The following is a 26293-nucleotide window of genomic DNA, read 5'->3' as shown; positions in this document are numbered from 1 at the left end:
CCCATAGCACTCTCTCCTCACCTTATTCCCCAGTTGCCACATGAACCTCTAGAGGGGAGAAGTTTCTATCCCACAGAGGTGGGCAGAGGGCAGGACAGGTCTAAGTAGAAGGGTAGAGCTATATAGGACACTAGGCTTGTTTTTTGACTTTGGTTTATTTAAAAAACAAAAAGCCAAAAAAAAAAAAAAAACTTTATATACAAAGTCAAACTGAAACCAGATCATGGAAAGAGGCGAGGATTATGGGAAAAGGGGGAGAGAATTATGGGGAAAGGGCTGGGCCATAGCCAATACCACATTCTGAACATGGGGATCCAGGGGAGAGGTGCTGGTTTCTGCCGGCAATCCTGGAGTGGCTGGGACACAGTTTTCACTGGCAGACACGGCCCACCCGAGACAGAGCTCGCTACACTGACTCCAGCCCTGCAGCAGTCAGGGGAGCCCCTTCCCTGAGAGCCTGCTCTAGGAACCCCACGGGCTTTGTGCCATCACGGGGAGGGCTCTCACCCCCAGCCAGATGCCACTTCTGCTTTTTCAGTTTATTGGCATCAGACCTTATGACAGTTTTGACAAGCCTTTTTCTCCCCTGTCTTATTATAAACTGGAAGAGGACAGACAGGAGAAAGTCAGCACAAGACTAAAAGGACCCCAGGAGAAATCCCTAGGTAAAGGGCAAAATGACGGTCGGGGTGCAGATGATGTTTTGTTGGAACTGGGGTTCCATATTTGTCTGTCCCACATAGCAGACAGACCCCGACCCTGACAGCCTGGCCTCCTCGGAGGCTGAGCACAGGGGTCAGCCACCCCCTGCCTATGGCTCCCAGTCCTGCTCCAGCTGCTCTCTGGGACCAAAGGGGCTGGAACTTCAGGCTCCATCGCTGACCTCACAGGGTGGCAGCTCCTGCTATAGGCCCCTCAGTTGCTAGGCGCTGGCTCCTCCTTCTCTACCCAGCTGTCAGCCTGTTTGAAATGGGTAACAAGAATTAGGGCTCCTAAGGAGGAGCCAAGCTCAGAGGACTCCTGAGCACCTGCTCCTGGGGCGTCTAAGGGACAAGCTCTCTGGCTGCTGGTGGCACAGCGTGGGAACAGGGAGCTGGGCGAGGGGAGTACTGTGTGCTGTCACCCCACCCCCTTGCTAGGACTGTCAGCACTGTCTCTCAGAGGCCTCACCTTCTCCACCATTCGCTGCATCTCAAGCTGCAGAGGCGTCAGGCGCCTCCGGAACTCCTGGAGCAGCCGCTGCAGCTGGCTTTTCTGTCGTTCTGCTGTCCGGCTTGTCTCCTCAGCCTCAGCCAACCGGCTCCGCAGTTCCTGCATTTCTGCTGCCAATGTCTTATTCGTCACTTCAGTGGCTGAGAAACGGTTATGGCTCTCCTCTGGAGGGGGGGGAGGTTAGGACACAAGAAAGATAGCTGCTAAGTCAAAATTAGACATCGGGTAAGAGGCCTGAAAGCCTAAGGAGCACGACCCCCCACTCACCCAGCTTCAGCTCCAGTGTGTGGATCTTATTCTCCAGGTAGAGCCGCCCGTTGTCCTGCTGCTCAGCACGCTGCAGCAGGTTCCCCACGTTGATGAGGCTGCCATTGTGGGACACCAGACCCTTGTGTTCAAGGGGGGCAGTGGCTGGCTTTGAGCTTTTCCCAGAAGGAGGGAGGAGGTCAAGGTTTCCTAGAAGGGGTCCCGGGACAGATTTGAGCAGAGGGTCCCCTGAGAACAGTTCTCCCTAGACACTCCATGGAGAGCTGCAGGGCACTGGCACATACCAAAGAGCAACTCCTCTGGAAGCCCACCCTCCATGCCCTCCTGGCGGCTGTACTGAAGGCTCCGGTACTGGCAGACGTTCTGGGTCACCACTCTGCTGACCAGCTGCTTGACCTATAGGAGACATGCACCCAGAGTCCCACTGGCCAAAGTGCCATCCTCTGTCCATGACATGCATGAACCCAGAAGTAGCAGCAGCCCAAATGGCCCACAGTAGTCAGGATCATGTCTCCACACAGCTCTACCTGCTCCTCACTGAGCCTGAGCCCGAGGGTAAGCAGGATCTTCTCCAATTCTCGCCGATGCAGGTAGCCACACCAGTTGGCATCAAAGAAGACAAAAGCAAGAAGACAGTCCAAGGGAAGCACAGCAGAGGGGTCCAGCTCCTTCGGCTGCAAGAAATTAGCATTTTTACTGACAGTTCTTTCAACAGCTTAATCACCCAAGACGTAGCTCTTTTAAGCCAGGCTTCACATTGGGAGTCATAACCCTGAGCCTACGATGGCCTTTGAGGGGCACTTCTAAAAGTAAGCCCCCAGACCAAACACCTTACACAGATTCTCCTGGAAAGTATCATTCCACAAGCCAAGAACCACGTTTGTCTTATGTCAATCAAAAGGCCATACCAGAAGTTGTATGGTATGGTAAAAGAATTCCTCTCAGGGTCTCTGTGGTAGTGCACTCAGCTGAGCACAAGTTAATAGTGCATGAGGGCCAGGGTTTGAGCCTTTGCTCCCCACCTACAGGGGGGAAGCTTCATAAGCAGTGAAGCAGGTCTATAGGTGTCTCTATTTCCTCTTCCTTCTCAAGTGCTCTGTCCTATCAAAAAAGGAAAAAAATGATCCCAGGAGCAGTGGATTTGTTGTGCAAGCACTAAAGACTCACCAATAATCCTGGTGGCGATAAAAAAAAAAAAAAGGGGGGGTGTATTTCTCTCCCAAGAGTGAGTCAGACACCTTGCTTTTAAAATTCACTGTCCTTGAGACCTGGAAGGGCACAGAGGTCTCACCATGTCCTGAAGGGAGGAGAACTCCATCTCTGACTGGTTTGAGGCAACTGAACGGACCTCAGAGTCCTCCAGCTTGGCTCCTGCTACAGAAAGTCAAGAGGTAAGCTTGTAGCAGGGACCACATGGACCCAAGCTGCCACTCCCCCCCCCCCCCCCACCACCACCACACACACACACCACCATCCACACGCACTTCTACATGCTCCCCCATCCTATGAGAGAGCACTCCAAGCTGGAGCCACAGCCACCACCCTGGCCTACACACACGCTGCCCAGAGACACACCAAATTCCTCCTCCCCGTCGTCCCTCAGCAGCAGCAGCTCGGGGTCAAGAGCCATCTCACAGATGTCCTCAGACGCCTCGCCCTGGGGCTTCTCTTCTTCCTCCCCTCCAGAAGATGGGGGCTTGGGCAAAAGCCCATCTTCCTTCTAGGGGAGCAAACCAATGATGAAAAGGAATCAGTCACCTGTAGCTCCTATCAATTAGAATGAGTGGCAGCCTTGTCCCATGTCTGTTGGGGGCTGACTACATCCTGATTTTCATTATATGGGTTTAAAGCACAATGGGATCATTTCCAGACCCCTAGAGTTCTGCTCAGGAGTCAACCTCAGCTCTGTAGCAGATTGTTTACTTGATAGTATTTAGGAAAGAAGGAGTTACATGTACTTTAGGAAGGGGCATGAAATACAGTGGGCCAGCAGGTGATCAGGATGCTTGCATCCCTGAAAGTCTGATGAAGAGTGTGGCCTGTCACCAGCTGCCCTTCTCCCTAACTCCACTAGCCAAGCAGCCAGGTCCCCAGGTTCCCAGGTGTATGCAGTGCTTTCACTAGTGAGAGAAGGCCCATAAAGCACTCAGCATTGTCTGCTACCAGGCAGCACTTGGATTCTGCTCAGCACTGTGGGAAGCCCCAGTCACTGCCCAGCAGGAGAGCAGAGGTACTCACCACTGCTGGGGCATTAGACTCCGCAGCCAGGGCCTCACTAGGTACTTCATCCTTGGGCTCCTTGGCCACTGTCTCCTTGGCCACCTCTTCCTCCTTGGGCACTTCCTCCTTTTCAGGTTCAGGTGGGGCCACAGCCTTCTCGGGAAGGCCCAGCAGCATTTTATAAATCTTATAGCCAAAATCCCTCTGCAGCATCTCCAGAAACAGCTCAGCCAACACTATCACCTGGTGGCAGACAAAGCAGGGGCCTGTGACCAACAGAGAAAAAAAAAAAAAAACAGCCACCCCACATGGACTCCTAACCCCCACACCTACCTCAAAGGAGACCCTCTCTTTCGGCCTGCGGTCCTCCACGATGCTATGAAGGGACAGGCTCACACAGCCAGGGCGAGCCATAACAGCGGGTTCTAGTGGGGGTGGTGGGGCCTCTGGGAGGTCAGTGTCCACCTCCTGCTGTGCAGAAACCTCCGAGTTCTCTGTGTTCTGTTTAGAAGTATCTGCTGTTTGTTCTGAAGCATCAGCTGCCTGTTCTGTAGGCTCTGTTTTCTGTAACAAAAGCCAAAGGCCATGACCACCAAAGTAGGGCTCAAGGCACCTACTTTGCCAGCTTATTCATATAGCTGAGTCTTACCACTGCTGGTGCCTCCTGGGCTGGGGCAGCTTTCTGCTGGCACAGGGCCTCCCACTCTTCCAAAGTAGGCATAGTGGTCCAGAAGTCCGGCAGGTATACCACCACAGTCTGTAGCCGCCTCGGGAGTCCCGGCTGCAGGTACTGAAACTCAGCAAAGCGCCACCTGCTCACAGCAGCAAGGAGAATGAAGTGGTGACCGCAGCACTCCCAGCCAGTGCTTCGGTTTCCAACCAATATTTCAAGAGTACAAACTGCATGCCAAGCTTTGAAAGTACAAAAATAAGAGCTACAGACAACCTCATAAAATGATTAGTAGATGGAAGCACAGATAATTATGAACCCAGGCACATGTTGCCTGCCCTTTTGCACATTCACATCTCAAGTCATGTGGCGACCATCTGTCAGGGCCTATGGGGAGATGAGCTGGAACTAGGGGACAGGAGTAAGTCCACAGGCCAGAGGGCACAGAAGCTTAACATCACCAAATCAGTGGGTAGGTGGTCACTCACCATTTTGTGCAGGCACTCAGGTCGATGCCAGTCTGGGCTTGTGTACAACGGATAGCGGTGCGGACTAGCACCTGTGGGTCGCCCTTAGGGTCAGGGCCGTCCAAGGAAGGAGACCAATCCCCGCCAATCAGCACTGCCATCTCTTCTTTCCGGCTCAGCAAAAACTGTAAAGAGGCCCAGGAAAAGAAAGAAAAGCCAATTACCTGGGTCACTCCCCCCCTGCCAGCAGGGGTGTCTCCACTCATAAGCATGAACCAACCACACAACTGTTGCTGGCAAGTAAGACCATCTCTTAAGTCCTGCCATTCTCCCCACAAAATGAGTGGTATTACATCTCCCTCTCTCTTCTTTTTAAAGATGTATTTAATTACTAGAGAAAGGACCACAGCATTGCCCAGCACTGGCATATGGTGGCATCAGGGACTAAGCCAGGGTCTTCTGGGGCCTCAAAGATGCATTCCAGGTGTCTACCGCTGCCCAATCTCCCCAGCCCACAGGACTTCGTCTCAAATTCCTACTTTCTGTGAATTCATGAACAGAAGCCAAGAAGTTGCAGGCCTGGTATGAACTACACATTATCACTGAGCAGGCCATGCCTCCTGGACTCCAGCTCTTACCTTAATCTGCTTCAAAGGATGTTCTGGCGTCTCCTTCGGCTCAGTCATGTCATCCACAAATAGCATGCAACAACGATACAACTCCTCCAGCCCCGGGGAAGAAAGCAGCAGTACCTGAGCAAGGAGATGAGGAGACACTCAAGAGTCTTCTTTGCCAACTATGGGATAAGGCAGCAAGATCCCAGCCAACTTACCTTGGAACTGTAAGTGGGATCACTGTTTCCAGAGCTGGGCTCTGCACTGGTGTCTGGAGCTGGCTCCTTCTCAGGAGCTACCTGGATCCGGCTGGGGTGGTGCAGGGAAAAAGGATGGTTCAGAGGAAAGGCCGACAGCCAGCTGAGGTGCACAGCCAGGAAGCCAGAGGGAACCAGGAGGTTACGGTAACGGCGCTGGAGTTCTAAGAAGTCACAGGTGGGGCTGTAGAAAAAAAATCCAGGGATTCATACTGAATAAAAACTAAGGGCAACAAAAGGGAAAATAAATAAACTAAGTTATTTAAAAATAGAACCATAAAGGACTTGAAAAAAATGGGGAAATTATTGTATGATCTGGAAAAGAACAACTTTCCAAGTAAGATACTTCTGAGGGCTAGGGAAACACATGTCTAAGGATAACATGTCTAGGGATATACAAAAGGTCTTAGATGTGAACCCCAGTGTCACATGGGACATCACATGGGACACCATGGACAGCACTAGGAAAGCTCCATGAATGGCAGAACAATGCTATAGTGTGTCTCCTCTCTGTGGGACTTCCTTCCTCTTTCACTCTCAGGAAATAGAAAAGAAGTTGGGTCATTGAGACCACTCAGCAGTATCACCATGCACAAGACCCTGAGTTCATACCTCAGCACTGCATATATAACAAAATAAATTAGGGCGGGGGTAGATAGTGTAATGGTTATGCAAAGAGACTCTCATGCCTGAGGCTCCACAGTCCCAGGTTCAGTCCCCCACATCACCATAAACCAGAGCTGAGCAGTGCTCTGATTAAAAGAAAGACAGCGAGACTCCTCTAAGAAAGAAATCATAGATCAGATATGACTACCACAGTGTTACAACCTCTATCAGCAAAATAAAACCAAACTGGGGTATGGTCCAGGAGGTGGCTTTGGACTCTCAAGCATGAGGTACCGAGTTCAATCCCCGGCAGGACATGTACCAGAGTGATGTCTAGTCCTTTCTCTCTCTCCTATCATTTCTCACGAATAAATATATATTTTAAAAAATCCAAACTGGGGAATAAAAGATCATGTTTGGGGCAGGGAAGAAAACATAATGGTTATGCAAAGACACTTTCATGCCTGAGACTCCAAAATCACAGGTTCAATTACCTATACCACAGTCAGCCAGAGCTGATCAGTGCTCTGGTTTAAAGAAAAAAAAAGAGAGAGAGAAGAGGAGGAGGAAGAAATCCTGTTTGTAAAACATGGCAGAAAAACACAAGTCAACTACTTTGTAGGCTTAAAGCAAACTGGGGAAACTGGTATCAACAGGTACTTAAGAGAAAAAAAGGAATGAGGCTTAAAAGACCACAGAAAGATGCCCAATCTCACTGACAAGTCAAGAAATGCAAATCAGAGCAGCTAGAGAGGTGGCTCAACAAATAAGAGTGCAGGACTCACACTGTGAGATCTCATGTTTGAGATCTAGCACCACATATGCCAGTTCAGGTATCTCTCTCCTCTCACCTGCACTAAATCACTAAAATAAAAGACTCACAGGATCCCAGGACATGCTGAGAGGATGACTGCTCAGGTCCTCCCTGTGTAAATGGGGTCCCACCCTCCTCCTGATGGACCTTCTGAGTAAAGGTCCCTAGGTCTCCGCAGGGACCAAAATTTAATTTTAAATCCTTTTGTGCCAACTACTCCATTCTAGGAATCAGTCTCAATAAAATGCATCTGTACATACTTATAGTAGGCTCCTATAGCCTACATGGGAGAAAAATAACAAAAGCGGCTTTTAAGCCACTGAGCTCCAAATCAGAGATTAAAATACCATTAAAACAACTGACAGTTTCTACAACTGTGAACCCTTTAATTACCTTACTTAGACACAAGTCAATCCAGGCAAAAGTGATCAGTAATTGAAAAGTACTGAGAGAGGGACCTCATAACATACTATATAAAATGGTTAAACCAACAAGAAGAAATATTGGAGAAATGAACCAGGACAAGAGTCCAGCTAAAAGCCCCCCAAAGGGTGAAGCACAAAATAATGAGGTCAACATCCAAACACTAGTTAAGGAAATAATCACAGGAGTGAGTAAAGAGTTTGAAAGAACTGTCATCAGAAATGCAGAAACAACAAATGAGACCCTGGAAGAAAACACCAATTATCTGAAGGTTATTGGAGAACTGAAAGTTGAAATAGTTAAGCTAAGAACACAACGAGCTGAACAAGCTAAAATAATATCAGAGCAAGGTAACAAAATAGATGAACTCCAGAAAACAGTAGAGGGCAGAGAGAATAGAATCAATGAGGCTGAAGACAGAATTAGCAAGATCAAGTACGAATTAGAGAAAACTAAAAAAGGAGATCTCAAAAAGAGCTTAAGAGATACTGAAAACAACAACAGAGACCTATGGGATGACTTCAAAAGAAATAATATACATATTATTGGCTTACCAGAGGAAGAAAGAGAGGAAGGGGAAGAAAGCATTCTTCAGGCCATAATAGCTGAAAACTTCTCTAGTCTAGACATCATCAAAGACAAAAAGGTTCAAGAAGCCCAGAGGGTCCCAAACAGAATTAACCCAGACTTAAAGACACCAAGACACATCATATTTAGAATGGAGAGGAGTAAGGATAAAGAAAGGATCCTGAAGGCTGCAAGAGAAAAACAAAGAGTCACCTACAGAGGAAAACTCTTAAGATTAGCAACAGACGTCTCCACACAAACACTACAGGCTAGAAGATAATGGCAAGATATCTATTGAGTGCTCAATGAGGCTTTCAACCAAGACTACTGTATCCTGCTAGACTGTCATTCAGACTAGATGGAGGCATAAAAACCTTCTCAGACAAGCAACAGTTGAAAGAATCAACTATCACCAAGCCTACCCTGAAAGAAGTTCTGAAAGGTCTCCTATAAACAGTCAGACCACCATAAATAGGCCATATATCAGAACACTCTAAAACTCTATAAGAATGGTGTTAAAATATTTTCAATCTTTGATAGCAACTATAACCTATCCATTCAATACCGTGTAGTTGCTAAAAGGAACAGGACCAGCTTAAAAAATGTTAATAAGTTCTAAGAAGGGGCTCAGGCAGTAGCACAGCTAGGTAAGAGCACATGGCACAAAGGGCAAGGACCAGCATAAGAATACTGGTTCGAGCCCCCAGCTCTCCACCTGACCTGCAGGGGGGTTGCTTCACAAGTGGTAAAGCAGGTCTGCCAGTGTCTCTTTCTCTCCCCATGTCTTCCCCTCCTCTTTCCATTTTTCTGTCCTGTCCAACAACAACAGCAATGAGAACAATAATAACAGCAACAATAAACAGCAAGGGCAACAAAAGGGAAAAATGGCCTCCAGGAGCAGTGTATTACTAGTGCAGGCACCAAGCCCCAATGATAACACTGGAGGCAAAGAAAAAAAAAAAAGGAGAAAAAAAAAAGTTCTAAGAAATACTAAGCAAAAAAGTATCAAACTATGTGCAATAGACATTCATCTTTTTTTTATTTATTCCCCTTTGTTGCCCTTGTTCTATTGTTGTTATTGATGATGTTCCTGTTGTTAGATAGGACAGAGAAATTAAGAAAGGAGGGGAAGGCAGAGAGAAGGAGAGAAAGACACCTGCAGACTTGCTTTACCGCTTGTGGAGTGACTCCCCTGCAGGCACACACACCAGCAAAGTCTATCTGATTTACACAAGAAATTGTGACCACATACAAACCTTAGCCCTGCTCCAGCCTTGTACTCACCTATCTACTGCATACGGAGTGAGACGAACACGGTAAGGAGGCAGGTCATGCCTTGGCTTCTTAGCACCCCAAGGCTCTCCACTAGTTCTCTGTTTGCGTTTCTTGGAGTCATAGTCATCACTGTAAGTTAATCCATCACCAGGAAGAAACCACACTGTTACACACAGAATCAATGCAGACTGAACTAAAAATGGGGGGAAGCTGAATCCCCAATATTAAAGAAATGGATACAAGTCGGGAGATGACTCAGTGGATAGCCCCTGGGTTTGATCCCCAGCACAACAAAGAAGTACCAAGGGCAGCATGAAAGGTAGCTCCAAGGATGAATGGTGAAGCACTGCTTTGGTGTCTCTCTCTCTCTCCCCTGTTTCTCCACCTCTTTTCTCCCTAAGTATATAGAATCAAATAATAATAACAGTAAAAATAATAATAAAAAGAACCAGGAAGGTCATTCAATGCAATTACTCAAAATAAAGCACTTGGTTCATTCTTAACACTGAATTTTTTTTTTTTAAACTGAGGCAGGAAGGCTAGCACACACCCAGAAGGGCACAGGCCCTGTCATGCACACAGTACAAGCATGACAGGAAATCACACAGCACCAGTCCAGGGCTGCCTCTCCCTTTATCTGAATGGGAAAAAAAGAAAGTCAACTTGGGAACAGTGAAACTGTGCATACATGAGTCCTGGACTCCACATACACACACACATACACATACACACACACACACCAAAAAAAAAGATAAAGAAGTTATGTTAACCACCATATACACACAGAATGAATACTTATAGTTTCAATAACAGAAAAAATACTCATGTTAAGAAAAAACGATAGTATGCAACACTATACATACTTAACTATGCAAAAAATAATAAAATGTTGATAGTGGATGCCACTAACTGATAAAAGAAAAATTATTTTTCTATCTATATTTTTTCTAGGATTTGTATAGTCAACAATTTAATTTCTTGAAGTAAAAAATAAAAAGAATTAAACTTTTCTTTTTTTGTTTTTTTACCACTTAGGCTCAGTGCCTCCGTGACAAATCCAACATTCCCAGTGGCCCTTTTTCTTTTTTGTTTCCTTTTTTGGATAGACAGATAAATTGAGAGCGAATGGGTAAATATGAAGGATAAGAGAAACAGAGACACCTGCAGCACTGCTTCACCACTCATGAAGCTTTCCCCCTGCAGGTGGGGAACCAGGGGCTGAACCCACGTCCTTGTTCATAGTAGTGTGTGCACTCTACCAGGTGCCCCACCATCTGGCCCCAAACTACTTTTTTTTTTTTAAACAAGAGATGCGTACATAGTATGTATGTGAGGGTTGTATAAATTAAGTTAATTAAAAGTGCTTTGGCCAAGAGAAAGCTCCGTGGGTAGATCACACACCTTAATGTGTGAGGCCCTAATTCAATCCCCGGTGACCATGTGGAAGAACTAAGGACAGAAGCAAGGACAGCACCAAGGGAACACCACAGTTGGTGGAGTGGTTCTTTGGTTTACATCTCCTCCTTTCCTCCCTCCCTTGTCACACCCTGCTCCCCTTTCTGGCAAAGGCCATAGAATAAGGACTGGACTAGGCAGTCTGCGCAGAGGCATTACACGTGTGCAAGGCCTTGGGTTCATCACCCTGGGAATTACTAAGAATGAAAAAAAAAAATCCCTTTGCAGTATACATTGAGGTCATAAAATACTCAGATACTCTGTTCCAATAACTCCACTCTTGAGAATGTATCTAGAAGAAGTCCATTCAAAACAAGAAAAAGTTATATGCAGTAGAAAAAATGCAAGCAGGGGGACAGGTGGTGGTGCACCTGGTTAAGCACACACATTACAGTACACAAGGACACAGGTTCAAGGCCCTGGCCCCCACCTACAGAAGGAAAACTTCACACTAGTGGTGAAGCAGAGCTACAGGTGTTTGTCTCTTTCCCTCTCTATCTCCCCCTCCCTTATCAATAATAAATAATATTTAAAAAAAAAAAAGATGCAATCAGCATAACCTGAAAAAAATGGGGAGGGGGCAACTGCACACCTAGCTGGGTGCACAAGTTAACAATGTATAAGGATGCAGGTTCAAGTCCCTGGTCCCCACCTGCAGAGGGAAGTTTCACAAGAAATGAAGTTTCCTCTCCCTCTCTATCTCCCCCTTCTTGTCAATTTCTGGCTGTCTCTATCCAATAAATAAATAAAGATAATTTTTAAAAATTAATAAAAGGGAGCTGGGCAGTAGTAGCACAGCAGGTCAAGTGTACATGGCGCAAAGTGCAAGGGCTGGTGTAAGGATCCTGGTTCAAGCCTCCAGCTCTCCACCTGCAGAGGGGTCGCTTCGCAATCGGTGAAGCAGGTCTGCAGGTGTCTTTCTCTCCTCCTCTCTGTCTTCCCCTCCTCTCTCAATTTCTCTCTGTCCTATCCAACAAAAACAACAGCTATGACAACAATAACAAGCGGAACAACAAGGGCAACAAAATGGGGAAAATGGGTCTCCAGGAGCAGTGGATTCGTAGTGCAGGCACCAACCCTGGATAACCCTGGAGTGATAACCCTGGAGGCAAAAAAAAAGAGCCACCAGCTAAACTTTGCAAAATAATAATAATAATAATAGAACAGGAAATTAAAGAAAAAGACTAAAGGAAAAAATAAATTACTTTTTTAAATGAAGTTTTTAAACACATTATGAAAAGAAAGACACCAAAGCACTGCTCCAAAAGGAAACTAAGTTGATTAGATTCACGAGGTCTCTGTTCTTTTAGTCATTATATCCCTGAATAATTACATTTCACACTAAGTTTTAGTTCTTTATATCTGTCTGGGCAATTTCTTCTTACATTTGTATGATAGTCTTGGGTGTCTCAAAGATCCAAATGCACCAGACCTGCTCCACGAAGGGCCACATAACTACTTCCTTCACACACCCTCTATACCTAGCAGATCCAGACTTCTCTCTTGGATAACTTCCTCCAGTTCTGCCATTATCAAATAAGTAAACATCATTCTCCACCATTAATTTATTTGACAGTAGATGTCCTCCCCTCCCCCCCCCTCACTTAGGGCATTTAGGAAGACAATGCAGGCTTATGTAAATGCCCTCTCCCATTTCCTTCAGGCTAATCTAAGACCTGGAGGGCAGTAGTCATAATCAAATTTCTACACCTTTTTCCTAAGTGTCTCCTACAAATAAGGAGTCCGGGAACTCCAGAAAAGTTTGGCAATAAAACTATTTCTGCTTCTCTGCCAGGAGTCTAGGGATTCTGACCTGGGCGCGCTGAGCACCTGGAGCTCTTCATCTCCCCTTCCCTCCTCTGCCTTATGGTCCAAGGAACAGCAGTTTGGGAGAAGTTCACTCTGCCATTTCTCCAAAAGCCCTTCTATTACATAAACTTGCTTTACAAAAAGCATTCACTGTGCGATAGATGTTGGCTTTCTATATAGCAAGTGAAATAAACCTGATTTTAAGACATCTGCATATGCAAGGTCCAAGTCTAGATTTCTGAGAAGCACGATACAAATGTACATTATATTTATTTTTAAAAATATTTTATTTATTCCCCTTTGTTGCCCTTGTTGTTTTATTTTTGTAGTTATTATTGTTGTTATTGTTATCATTGTTGGATAGGGCAGAGAGAAATGGAGAGAGGAGGGGAAGACAGAGTGGGGAGAGAAAGATAAGACACCTGCAGCCCTGCTTCACTGCCTGTGAAGGGACACCCCTGCAGGTGGGGAGGTGGGGGCTCAAACCAGGAATCTTACACCTGTCCTTGAGCTTTGCACTATATGCATTTAACCCACTGAGCTACCACCTCACTCCTGCCAAATAAATTTTAATGGTTACACTGACTGATACAATGTATAGAAAGAAACATGTTTTATACTAAAGCTTAAAATATATGTACTACAAAATAACTTTTTTGGACAACTACTCTTTTCTTGATACTTTTGACTCTTAGCATTTCAATTGTAGGGACTAGAAATAAAAGCAAATGTTATGTATTATAAAAGTGATGTAATGACATTTTGAACGGTGAATTCCATCAACCTCCTGGTTGCTGAACTTTTTAATAAAGATCCAACATCTGTATACACCTTTCACTGTGTCTGCCCTTTCAGCCTAAATGGCACACAGCTGCAGAAAGAGGATATCAGAGTTAGCAGGTAGCAAAAAAAAGTGACTCTGCCTCCTCTTACCTTCGACTCTGATCCAGTCGTCCATGGGGGCCCCGAGCAGGAAATCTGTTCAGGTGGCTCAGATGAAGCGTGTGGGATGTTTGAAAGAGACTCAGAGCTGCGGAGAGGAAACTGCCAGTGACTCAAAAACCTGAAAAACTTACCTGGCTTCCCTGTCCCTTTTTTTCCAGGGCAGGATAGAAATGCCCATTTCTATTCTGAAGGCAGCAACTGAACAGTTACAAGGCCATCCAGGGTACACCAGAAAGCCATACCCCATGATCTATGCCACTAGTACTCACGCTTCTGAGGAAAGAGTGGGGGGATCCGGTGGGGCTGGAAGATCAACTGGGGCTGTGCTCCCAGAATCCCTTGCTTCTGGCCCAGGGCTGCCACATGCAGAAGGGGAGGAGCTGGGGACTTCAGTAAGGGCTGCAGGACAGTAGCCAGGAAATTCAGGGAATTCCATGGCTGGCGTGCTCACTTCCTTTGAAAGATGCAACCCCACCCCCTTGACAAAAGTAAGGTTCTTGCCCAGGTTTCAGGAAGCAGAGGTTCCCTCCCTCCCCTTCCCAACAAACACACCAAGGAAAGACAAATACCTGATTGGAGAGCGTTTGCACCTTGACAGCATTCCAGGGCACTGCCTGGCCTGGGTTGTATGCAGCCTTCACCAGCACCTTCTCACCCAGCTGGGGCAGCCGGCCCTTCACCACACTGGCAGCACACAAGCCAAGAAGACCCATTCAGAAGGGAGAGACCCTGGCCAAGCCACCCTAACTGTCCCTGTGAGGCCATCCTGTCAGCATGGCTCACAGCTTGCATACAAACAGCAAAGCAACTGCTATAGAGAGGTCCCCCCAGCAAGGTGCTAGAATACAGTCTAGTAAGCTTCCCAAAGGGGAGCCAGTCTTAAGCCTACCTCAGCTGAAAAAAGACCTCTTCATCCACCACCCCAAAGTAGTCGTGCAAGCTGGTAACAATGCCAGTGAAGACCCGCTGCTTCTCCCCACCCTGTAAGAGAAGATCGCAGTTTGAAAGCAGCAAGAAGCAATCTGGACAACTACATGCTCTGCCCTTAGCACTTCCTCTCTACCCACCACCAGCTCCAAGCACTTCATCAGGAGTCACATGGAAGGAAGCAAACACGCATGGTGATGTAGCCTATGGTGGGAGTGGGGCCGGGACTGATCCTTGGGTCTCGAGCCTCCTCTAGGCCTTCCAGTGTGTGTGTGTGTGTGTGTGTGTGTGACCACAGCACTGAAGCCTCTTCCTTCAATGCAGTGAGGGCCGATTCAGAGCTGGGTGGCACACATGGCAAAGCAGCATACTATCCAAGTGAGCTACCTCACCAGCCTTATTTCCAGCTCGTTAACTCGAAGAAGCAAGCTACCTCCCCTAGAGCCAGAGTTGATGCCCCCCCCCCAAACACACACACACACACACACACACACCAGAGGTGTACAGTCACCTCCAATGGGCCCAGCACAGGCCCACCAGGCGGAGTGAACTCCTTGATCTAAAAAACAAAAGCGTCAGGCATCCGCATGCTGGGGCAGTCCCAAGGGCTGAACCGGCGGGAAGGATCCGAAGCCTACCTGCAAGTGCCTGGCATTCTGCGACAGGTCTGCGGCCACAGGAGGAGTGAGCAAACCAGGAGGAGGGCCTAGGAGAGATGTCGAAGCTGCGCCTACCGGAAGAGAGACGCAACCTTCAAGAACCCACTATCCTGGGCACCAGTCTGCTGGAAGGTCTGGCGAGCCCAATGGCCAGAGTGGCTCCAAGCCACGGGGCTTCAGGGCAACCACGCGGTCACCTGCAGTTTGACTGCGAGACATCAGCTGCCCTACGGGGAGAGCCAGGCCCGCGGCGGCGGCGGGGCGGGAGAAAGGTGATCACCTGAGAAGTTGCGTCCCCCCGGGAGCGGGCTGATCCGCTGGCGCTTAAACTGGGACATTGGGGCTGCGCTCCTCCGCCAGAGCCTTAGGGAGAAACCTTCAATCAGAAGAGAAACGTTAACAGCCGGCAGGGTAACCCGTCTACCCGCAACGGGGCACGAAGGCTCGGCGGGGAGGGCCGGAGGGACAGACGGACAGACGGACGGAGGCGCAGACATCGCTGCTCCCCGAGGCGGCAGCGGCCGTTAGGTGGAAAGAGGGACTCACAGCCCGTGGCGCCCAAGACCCCGCGGCTCCTCTCCCCCCAGAGCGGCTGGGGCGAGGGCCGCCGGCGAGGAGCCTCGGCGACATTCATTCATCCGCCAGGCCCGAAAACATGGAGGCAGGTGCCGGAGGGCGGCGGGCCCGAGCCCGGAAGCCGCGGTTCCGCGGCCGCTGCCGGGAAGGGAGCTCGGGGCCGGCCGCGCGCCCCGGCGCCGGGTCCCAGGCGGGCGAGGCCTAGCGGACGGCGGCGCGCGGCCCCTCCTCCTCCTCCCGCCCGCGCCCGACCCAGCCCGTTGCCAGGGAAACGAGACGAGCGGCCTCTCCCAGCCCCGCTCATCCCCGCTGCCCGACCCCAGCAGCCCCGTGAGCAGGGGAGGGGCGAAGGAACGGAGGGGCGGCGAGCGGCCCCACAACCCACCTGCGGGTCAGGGCCGCGACACCCGGGGGACAAAGACACCCGGAACCACCACTGCCGCTCCAGCCTCCGCTACCGGAAGCGCCGCTCCGGAAGCGCGACCACTGGTCGGAAGCTGCTACTCTCCCGGATACGATCCCTCCCTCCTCTTCACCGACCTCTCCCTTCCCCCACGCAGGCCTGCCATCCCGCTCCAACCGTGGAACGGAAGTGCGCCGGCCCCGATCGGATGCGTGTTATGAGGCTACAACTCGGTAGTGTTCTCGTTTATCTGGCCCATTAGAAAAGGAAACTTTAGAAAATTAGTTCCTAGCCCAAAGACAGCTGAAGCTGTACTCTCCTAACCCCCCAAAATGGGAGAACACCTGCTACTCCCATCTTGTCTCATTCTAGAAGTCCTGAACTGCAGCAACAAGACAGCCCGCCTAGATTAGAGTCTAACTAGTGGCCTAGATGCCTGACCAGTGGTTATGTCCAGGAGGCATTGCTGTATAAAGACTGACTTCATCCCACCTTTCCACTGATGGCACCCACACACACCTCCCCTCTGCAGGGACTAAACATCCCCTTTCTCAATTAACAAAGGGCTGGAACCTTAAAGGCAAGCCACCGTAACATTAGACATTTGCAAAAAGAGTCACGGAGACTTTCTTCAGTCCTCAGACCACCCTAGAAGGGGGCAGGCAGGTCAGGAATTAGCATCCTAAATCTCAGACATGAGACCCAAGAGATATAAAATGACTGCTCAAAGTTTGGCCCCTGCTCACTGACAATTTTAGTTCCCACTTGCAATCCTAGTTCCCCATTAGCAATCATAGTCCCCTATTATTCTCTGACCTCCCTTTCAGCTGCCCAGGCTAACCTCCCTCCAAAAGTCATGCCCTCCCCTTTCCTATTAAATATTCACAAAGCAGTTTGAGACATGTGCAGAACACTTTGAATTTAATCTTTTCCTCATAACAAGTCTGTGAGGTAGGTAGGGCAGGCATCATTATTAAATAATTCTTTAAATTAAGTAGGAAGCAGTGACTCAGAAAAGACTAACAAGAAAAGACTATCAAGAGCTAAAATAGGCTTCTGGTGTCATGGTGTGTAAAAGCAACAGTGGAACAAAGCAACTGAGATTCCACCCTGAGGGTCACTGTTCCACATGTTCTCTGGCCCTCCCATTTCCCAACACAGGAATATGCTCCATGGGCAAACTCAATGCAGAGGCAGTCAACACAGGCCCAGGACTCTAGATCAGAACTGCCTACTGAAGAATGATGATCAGTCCTATGCTTCAGCAGTTATCTCACACTTCAGAGCAGCCCTTGGTATGCATGATTCAGGAGAGATGGCTGGATGTAGGCATTTCACAACACAGACAGCCATGTGTGTGTGTGTGTGTGTGTGTGTGTGTGTGTGTATGTATGTATATATATATATAAATTTTGCATAAACACAAATCTATGATACAGAGACAGATTAGCAAGGCTTATATATTCCATAGATGCCTGATCAATAAATTAGTTTGCATTGCCTAAGCCCAGGGAGCTCCAGGAGAACTCTAGGTGTTGCCAAGCATGGGAGCTTCTCAGAGTACCAGACCTCTTCTTGCCAGGCTGTTCAGACAAAAAAAAAAAAAAACTCAGCTCTCTTCCCAGAGACACGGGTGAACCACCTGCAACTTTTCATGGCAGTGCTCAGTAGCAGTCATATGGCAAGAGGTGAGGCAAAAAGACCTCACTGCCACCTCCATCCATGGCCACAGCCCTGCACTGGAAAGTGTCAGCAGACAGAAGAGTCTTTAGCTCATCACTTCTTAGCCACTAATGATGGCATAAAGGCCCTCCAAAGGAGGCTACTTGGAGGCCCCTCAGGAAGATCCCTTGATTCAATCCTGTGGAAAAGGAGAGGGAGCATTAGGCCAGAAGACAGAAAACAAAATGGAGACAAACAGACCCAGAGTTTGACATCAACTATCTGGAGCCTGAGAATATTAATTAATTGACTTGGACTTTCTTCTCTCCAGAGAATTATCCAGTAGAGCCCTCCAAACATAATCAAAATCACACTCTGGAATGCTTTGTCTGGGCCCCTGTGTTGCCTCCCTCATTACTACCCTCCTGCCACCCCTGCCTCCCCCATCACCACCAAAAAAAAAATTAAAAAGGTAAGTGGTCTTAATTTTATCTTAGAGGGTGAAGGGCTTGCGGGGAAAGCAGATTTTCCATCTTCTAGTTCTGACATTGACCTTGGGAAAATGATTTCCCTCCTCAGCTCAGTCTCCAGTGCCACCTATAAGGATGGCACTCAAACTATTGTGTCTGTTCTAAAGGCAAGGACAACCTAAGAAACCTCGCTCTGCCCCAATCAGGCCTGGACTACAGGACTCACCTGCAGGCATGATCAGTAGGAGGGGCAAGGGGCTCTGGGTGGCGAGTGAATCCGGCTGAGCAGTAGCTGGGGGGGGGGGGTCACTACAGAGTCCTTCTCTACAACACACCTAGACATACTTGCTACCAAGGATAGTCATCTGCCTAAAATAGGGTTTCTGGTCCATACTTTCCAATCCTTCCCATCCTGTCCTCCCTCTTGCCCCCACACATTCTCCACCTACCTTGTGTCCCTGAGAGGATGGAAAAGTGTAAGCTGCTTTTGCTGGGATCCCTGATGGGCTTAGACAATTGGCACTGGGCACACTCACCTTTGGGCATGAAGCTGTTTTTGCCCCTTCAGAAAGGACACTGGGTTAGCCAGGGGCAAGAACAGAGAACCACCCATCAAGCTGGGCCTCAAGGGACCTGCTGGATAAAGTGGGCACCAGAAATGATACAGCTGGCCCTCACCTGTCTGCTGTGTCTGGCTGAGCAGCTCCCATGACCTCTGATGCACCTCACTGCCTGGGGCATGAGAGGCCAGAGCTGGGGGTTCTGAGTCTTCTTCAAGATCCTGTGTATGGAAGACACACATTTAGGAGCTAGCCAGAGGGTTGTGGCTGTTTTGAAGAGAGTGCTGGTTCTGGGGACACTCCTCCCCTGTCCTCTCCCCCACTCACTCACCCCAGGAAGCCTCTGGGTCTGCAGCTCCAGGTAGAGCTGCTGGAGCCTTACCATCTGCTCTAGTACAAGGCACAGGTGCTCCAGGTAGCGGAGCCCCTGCCCTGGGAGGCAGGCCCAGGCTTTAGGTCCTATGAGCCCCACCTGTGGGAGAGAGTGAGATCAAAGAAATTTCAGGGTTCAGTCCCATTCCTGCCCCCAGGCAGCTGCAGATGATAACAGGTGACATTTCCAACTGGTCTCCCACTTCCCAGCCAAGTATGACAACCCATCAGGCTGGGAGTGGAGTGAAGCAACCCAAATTAAGGGAAAGGAATGCCCTCACCCCAAAAGCACTCCAGAGAAAGTAGAGTGGGGCCCCCACCAGCCCCCTGTGGGAGGACCATCTCCACCCACTTTTCACCCACTCTTACCACCTCTGCTTCATGCAGACCAGCTTCTGAGTGCTTTCCTGCCTCAGTAACCTCCTGTTTTCCAGCTCCAAAAAGGGACACACACCCCTCAGGGTTGCTAGATGGCCTATGGGCTTGATAGCGCTGTGACAGACTGGCAGGGGACATCCTGAGCTGGTGGGACCTCTCCAGCACCTGCTCCAACTTGCGGCTGGCCTGAAGCCGACAAAGCTCAGCTGGACTCGGGGCTCCCCATGGACTCACAGTCCAGAGAGTCCTGACAAAGGCCAACCTGAGCCCCCCCTGCCACCTCCACTTCTGGGTCTCTGGAGGCCAGGGTGAGAGTGGGTGCCAGCCTGCGAGCAGGTCTCAGCTCTGCAAGGTCGCAGGAGCTCCGGGGAGCTGCATCTGGAAGCCTTCTGTAGGAGCTGGGGATTCCAGGCACTCTACACACTCCACACAACAGCACTGGCCAGGCCGATCTGCAGGGGGAGTCAGCATTGGCCAGGACCGTGCCCCAGCATTCCTGTCAGGGGCAGCATTCCCCGGAGAGGAGTGTCTGGGCCCAAGGTGAAGGGTGGAGAGTGGACAGTGCAGCCCAGGTGTCTGGGGACCTCTAGTCATTTACTCCGGCCTGGGAAGAGACTCACCCCGGCTGCCACGTGGCTCCACCGGGAACAAGCGCCTCCTGCTCCACACGGCACTGCCGCCCCGCGTGCCCCTGGGACACTCCTAGCGAGGGGTGGGATAGGGGGCGCCTAGGACTCGCAAGCCGGGCGGGTTTCCCGAGCTTGGTCTGCAGTCCCTGCGCAGCCCCCCGCCCGAGGCCTCACCCCAAATCACAGGCAGGGTCTCCCAGGCCGAGAAATACAAGGGCGAGGGGCACAGGGCGGAGCACGGAAGGAAGTGGCCCTACTTGCCGGCGGGCCGGGGCAGCGGTTCCAGGGCGAGTCCCCACCCCGCGGGAAGCGCCCCCACTTTGACGGGCCCTCGGGGTACGCCACCTCTCCGTGGCGGGTCCCCTTCCATCTCTGGGGTGCAACAAGCCCACAGGGCAGGCGGGGATAAGCAAGCTGCCCGATCCCCACCCCAACCCGGGAGGGAAGAAGTGGGGCAGGGGGCCCAGAAAGCTGTCGACCAGGCTGGTGGGTTCTAAGAAGCAACGGGCCTGACGACGCAGAAAAGAGGCAGCTGAGGACCGCGCCCACACCTGAGCCGGGGAGGGGCTGGGGAGGGGCAGCCTAGAGAGAGACTGAAGCTGGGGGGGGGGGGTGTAGTGGGGGCGGGAGGAAGTGGGGGGGGCAAGCCTGGAGGAAGTGGCTGTTTACGCAGAGGTTCAGCCCACCTCCGTCTGCACTTTTCAGCTTCCTACCGAGCCTCAGGCGCCCTGAGCAGGTACCTTCATCATCGACAAACTACCCGGTTCTAAAGTACTAAACAAGAGAATTGAGCACAGGGTGACCTCTCACAGTCCCTTGACTTACAGGCCTGTCCCTGAATCCTCCACCCACTCCGGAACAGCACTCCTACATCCCCTTTTTCCAGACACAGAGGATGGGGGGCAGAAAGCTGGGCTGGCAGAAGCTGCTTGTGTCAACCCATCAGGACGCCTGGCTCTGAACCCTTCCTCCCACCGGTTGTGCTAGACCCCAGTGCAGCTGCTCCCACCCTCCAGGGGCAGGAGGACCAGCCAGCCCGGTGGCTTCCTCCAGGGTGAGAGGGTGAGTTTGGAGAATGTGGGGCAGATTCCAACCAGCCTGAGGTGACTTGGGGCTGGAATGTGTGTGGGACAGGAAGTCAGGCCAGCAGGAATGCAGTGTCTCAGCAAAAGCTTTGTGTGGGCTTGGAGAAGGCTCCCCAGCCCACCCTGGTGCACACACCCTCCCCAGGCCATGTACACAGACAGACACACACACACACACACACACACACACCTCAGGAGGATAGTAGGGTGCAAACATTTCCTTTTCTCCTTCCTCTCCCTCCAATGTGTGCCCTCCCAGACCAAGCTCAGCCTCACCTGAGGACCCTGCATGGCCACCCCCAGTTCTTCCTGCACCCCAAGCAGAGAAGCAAGAAAATAATCTCCCTTTTGCAGATGCCTGAAGTCAAGAGTAACCCTGAGGGTCATCCCTCAGAGGCCAGGGGTGCCCACTGCCTTTAACCTCCTCAGCTTCAGGAAGTGCTTTTCCTGAAAGCTCAGCACTGAGCTGGGCCCTGGCCCCATGGGAGGAAGGGCCAAGCCAGAGGCCCAAGGGCAGCTCCCCTCAGCCTAGAGATACTGGGAGGGGGGCTGGAGACTCCCTCATGACCTGGAAGACTGCCTCTGGTGATGCAGAAGCAAGAGCACCCCCAGACAGGCCAGACCCCAGTTTCTATCGCCAGCTTCTCCCCTTCCCAGCAACCTGCCCCTCAGTTTCCTCAGGTCTCCAACAAGAATGAGGAAGATTCTCGCATCAGAATCATAAGGTTGAGCATCTGAGCACCCACAATGCTCTTGGCACTAACTTTTCTAGCTACTTAACTTGAGGAAAATCACTTTATCATTACTTACTGAAGTGGGCTGTAAAAGTTGTCTCAGGCCAAGTCTAACTCAAATCTGCTATCATTCCTGAAGTCATTTCTCAAGTGCAGGAAAACAAGTAGAGGAAGGCATTGCGTTAGAAAAATCATAGTGGTCCCCCCCACCAACTAGCCACTATGTTTGGATCAAAGAGGATGGGCCCAGGAGATGGTTCAGTGGATAGAGTGTATACCTTACCACACATGCAGCAGTGGATTCAATTCCCAGGCCCACCTGAGAGCACCACGGACAGCACCAAGAGAACTCCACAGCAGTGGTTGATGCCTCTCCCCTCTCCCAATTCTCTGTCTGTCTATCTCTTTAATATAGAATTTAAAAAATGGGCCTAGAAGGCAGTTCAGTAGTGTGCATATGTACAAGGCTCTGGACTCATTCCCTGGCACCCAGGCTGCTTCCAACTATTTCTGTTCACAAACGGCTTTGCTTAGTAACTCCATCTTCCAAAGAAGTGTGCTCCAAGTTCAGACTGGCTGTGTGGCCATGGAGATGTCTAGAAATGAAATTCTTGGAGCCTCTGGGAGGACAGCCACTTGTCAGCACTGAGGAGTTGGGTTTGAACGTGAAAACTTGCAGCCTGTGAGAGAAAGGCCTTTAAGGAGTCACTGGCCTCCTCATTCCACAACTGTCCCCATTTCCCACATGTCATACTACTCCACACATTAGGCTGGCATAGGGACAGGTGGGGATCTGTAACCCCTAAAATTTGTACATAATCCAACCCCTTCCTTTCCAACTTGTCATTCATGGTATTGTCCTGCCTATATCATTTTTCAATGTGTCTCCAGAACCTTGGGGTGAAAATAAAACTATTTATTCTGGAAGTCAAGGCCCCCAGCTCCCTCCTGACCCCCCACCAGTCTTATCTCTGTATCATTTTCAACCATGGCCCAAAAAGGAGTGTTCAGCCCAGCATTTCTCCCTCCACCTGCCCAAGGCCTGTCCATCCATTCACAGAGGGCCCCTGAACTCGGGATGCTCCTGGGTGCTCCCTGCTGCCTCTAAGCTCCTACTTCCACTCAGCGTGGTTGTATTCCTGCCAGCTCAGTCTCTGCCACTTATCTTCAGGGAAGCAAAAGAAAAAAGCTGAATCTGGTTGCAGCAGAAACCAAGGACTTAACAGAAATGAGATTTCCTCTCTCCTGGCACTAGGTGGCGCCAAGGCAGCAATCTAGACCAGTCCAACCTCTGGCTCCTGAGCTCCAGAAATCCTTGATCTTCTCTGTAAAAATCAAGGCAGTCATCCAGGTGATAGGGGAGACAATGATATAAAGGAGTAAATTACATCATCAAGTGCTTGAAGAGACACCAGTCTCCACAAAGGTTCCTTCCCAGCCAGCCAGATAGCAGGAAACTGGGACAGAAAGAAGCCAGGCCCCCTTTCAGGTAGGCTTTGATCTTTTCTGTGAAAACCAAGCTGTGGCTACCACCCATGGGGGTGGGGGGGGTGGGGGGTGCTGGAATTGGGGGGGGAGTAATGGGTAGGGCAGGCATGCCTAGCACTGTTTTGTACAGTTTTTCTTCAAATGAACCACCAGTAAGGCCAGCTGGGTCCCTCAGGCTTTGAGACTAGGTTCTTGGTGGGTGCTGGTCCCTCAGGGTGGGGTTCTCCTCAACCCACTCCAATGGTTCTTCCCTTCCCAGGCTCCTGGTAAGCAGCGCACTCCTGGATGGAGTGATAGCATACAGTTATGCAAAAGACTCTCATTCCTGAGGCTCCAAGGTCTCAGGTTCAATGCCTGACACTACCTGAAGCTAGAGCTCAGCAGTGCTCTGGTAATAACTCTAATAATATGAAAGTGAAAATGAAGCTCATATCTAAAACTGCCTCCTCTCCTAACCCAACCTGAGAATACAAGATAAGACTAGGATCACTCCAGGAACCCACCAAGTCACAGGTGAGAGCAAATATGTGTGGCTCATGGACAGAGGGACTTAAGAGGAGATTCCTGGGGCTAAAAGTCTGAACCGACTTGAGAGCAGCTGGTACTAGTCTGGCAGTCTGCCAGTTGAAACACCACCTGTGGTCTTTTATCAACGAGAACTTAAGCCTCATCAATTTACAACTGTGGGGCTCCACTGCTGTTGCTCCTCAGGGGCTGGAACAGCAGCAAGGAAGCCCTATATTGATATGAGGGAGGGGAGGGCCAGGTGACTCAGGAGAAAATCTACACTCCAGGTGGTCAGGAAGTATGGCTACATATCGTTGTCGTGATAAAACTGCTTCCTCTGAACCACCAGTGTGATACCAGAAAATGTGTGTCTCTTTTGAAAAGGGTTCTAGAAAACCTTTGACCCAAAAGAAGCCTATTCAGTGGAGCTAGTTGTGGAAGTAAATACTCCTCATGGCTGGGGAAATGGATCAATAGGTCAAGCAGTGGACTTACATGTCTGAGGTTCCTGGTTCGCTCTCCGGGAATGCATGTACCACAGTGAGCACTGCACCACACCATAACCCCACCACCTTATTTGAAACGTTCTCAGATGTAATAAGTAAAAGAGATCTTTACATATGACACCAAAGCAAGACTCTAAAGAAGGAGGGGTTGAGAGGATGAAAGGGGGTGAAGAGAGTCTTGGGGTCTTGATGTGTAACAATAAAAAAGGTGCTAAGCTACAGCCTCAGCCACCAAGTTACAGACACTACCATGACCTCCCTGGGCAGGCGACCTGACCAATGTGTCCTGGAACCTCGCCTTTCCAGAGCTCTACTCCATTAGGGAAAGATGGAAAAACAGTCTGGGGAATATGGATCAACCTGCTAAAATCCATATTCAGTGGAGGAGCACTTACAGAAGCCATACCTTCCACCTTCTGCACCCCATAAAGAATTTTGGCCCAGGAGTCGGGCAGTAGTGCAGCAGGTTAAGCGCTCGTGATGCAAAGCACAAGGACTGGCATAAGGATCCTGGCTTAAGCCCCCAGCTCCCCACCTGCTGGGAAATCACTTCACAGGCAGTGAAGCAGGTCTGCAGATGTATATTTTTTTCTCTCCCCCTCTGTCTTCCCCTCCTCTCTCCATCTCTGTCCTGTCCAACAATGATGACATCAATAACAACAATAACTACAACAATAAAACAACAAGGGCAACAAAAGGGAATAAATAAATATTTAAAAGAATTTTGGTCCATACTCCCAGAAGGATAAAGAATAGGAAAATTTCCAATGGAGAAGCTGGGACACAGAACTTTGGTGGTGGGAATTGTATCAAAGTTTACCTCTATTATCTTATAATCTTGTAAATCAATATTAAATCACTAATAATATTTTTTCCCTCCAGGGTTATTGCTGGGGCTCAGTGCCTGCACTACAAATCCACAACTTCTGGAGGCTATTTTCTCCCTTTTTGTTGCCCTTGTTCATCATTGTTGTTGTTATCATTATTGTTGTAATTATTGCTGTCATTGGATAGGACAGAGAGAAATCGAGAGAGAAGGGGAAGAGGGGGACAGAAAGACAGATACCTGCAGACCTGCTTCACCACTTGTGAAGTGACCCCCCTGCAGGTAGCAAGCGGGGGGCTCAAACTGGGATTCCCATGGTGGTCTGTGCATGTGCGCTTAACTCACTGCGCTACCTCCTGGCCCCCATAAAAATAATTTTGTTTAAAAGGTGCTAAGTTGGCAGTAAGAGTGTTCTGCAGACACCTACCTACCACTGTGTCAACAACCTTACTGTAAACCTTTAAACTCCCCTCATAAATGGAAAAAGAAAAAAGTATGAGGTCTGAACATTAAGTACACACATTACCATGCACAAGGACCTGGGTTTAAGCCACACACCCTCCACCCCATCCCACTACTCACTTGCAGAAGAGAGATTTCCCAAGCAGAGACGCAAGTCTGCAGGTGTCTCCTTTTCTCTCTCCCTTTTTTTTTTTCCTCCAAGGTTATCACTGGTGCTTGGTGCCAGCACTACTATTTCATTGCTCCTGGTAGCCGTTTTTTTTTTTTTTTTTCATTGGATAGGAGAGAAATTAAGGAGGGGGAATAATAGGAGAGAGAACCTGCAAACCTGCTTTACTGTTTGTGAAGCTGAACCCCTGCAGGTAGGGAGCAGGGGTTTGAGATCCTTGTGCAGGCCCTTGGGCTTCGTACTATGTGCATTTGACCAGATATGCCACCATCCATCCCC

At 49.6% G+C, this 26293-nt stretch overlaps 2 protein-coding genes and 2 long non-coding RNA genes across 5 annotated transcripts; 1 reads left to right on the top strand and 3 right to left on the bottom strand.

Annotated features, from left to right (window-relative positions):
• Window positions 1-600: 600 nt before the first annotated feature.
• Window positions 601-16092, bottom strand: CCAR2 (cell cycle and apoptosis regulator 2). Of its 2 annotated transcripts, none has more exons than XM_060178826.1 (21): window positions 15734-16092; window positions 15468-15563; window positions 15167-15258; window positions 14491-14582; window positions 14171-14285; window positions 13871-14000; window positions 13590-13686; window positions 9402-9521; window positions 5669-5891; window positions 5475-5588; window positions 4858-5021; window positions 4349-4511; window positions 4033-4263; window positions 3718-3942; window positions 3055-3199; window positions 2771-2850; window positions 2007-2153; window positions 1764-1875; window positions 1480-1668; window positions 1171-1376; window positions 601-960 (listed from the first exon to the last, which is right to left on the bottom strand). In XM_060178826.1, exons 1-21 carry the CDS (start codon window positions 15819-15821, stop codon window positions 916-918), a joined length of 2874 nt encoding a protein of 957 aa, XP_060034809.1. In that variant the 5' UTR covers window positions 15822-16092; the 3' UTR covers window positions 601-915. The 2 variants fall into 2 exon arrangements, with proteins under 2 accessions (XP_060034809.1, XP_060034808.1); XM_060178825.1 differs by having other exon boundaries at window positions 2771-2853; window positions 15734-16091.
• On the top strand, window positions 9518-11373 carry LOC132534630 (uncharacterized). Its single transcript, XR_009546357.1, has 2 exons — window positions 9518-11221; window positions 11264-11373. It is a non-coding gene; the product is annotated as an uncharacterized LOC132534630 (long non-coding RNA).
• A 1516-nt stretch (window positions 16093-17608) lies between the features above and the next one.
• On the bottom strand, window positions 17609-18572 carry LOC132534629 (uncharacterized). Its single transcript, XR_009546356.1, has 2 exons — window positions 18525-18572; window positions 17609-18027 (listed from the first exon to the last, which is right to left on the bottom strand). It is a non-coding gene; the product is annotated as an uncharacterized LOC132534629 (long non-coding RNA).
• A 124-nt stretch (window positions 18573-18696) lies between these two features.
• C19H8orf58 (chromosome 19 C8orf58 homolog) lies at window positions 18697-19918 on the bottom strand. The gene is made up of 4 exons (XM_060178824.1): window positions 19600-19918; window positions 19190-19330; window positions 18977-19079; window positions 18697-18874 (listed from the first exon to the last, which is right to left on the bottom strand). The coding sequence occupies exons 1-4, from the start codon at window positions 19744-19746 to the stop codon at window positions 18831-18833; spliced, it is 435 nt and encodes a 144-aa protein (XP_060034807.1). The 5' UTR covers window positions 19747-19918; the 3' UTR covers window positions 18697-18830.
• Between the last annotated feature and the right edge of the window lie 6375 nt (window positions 19919-26293).

Source organism: Erinaceus europaeus, chromosome 19 (assembly GCF_950295315.1).
Source record: "Erinaceus europaeus chromosome 19, mEriEur2.1, whole genome shotgun sequence".
NCBI lineage: Eukaryota > Metazoa > Chordata > Mammalia > Eulipotyphla > Erinaceidae > Erinaceus > Erinaceus europaeus.
This window is presented reverse-complemented; position numbering and strand designations above follow the sequence as displayed.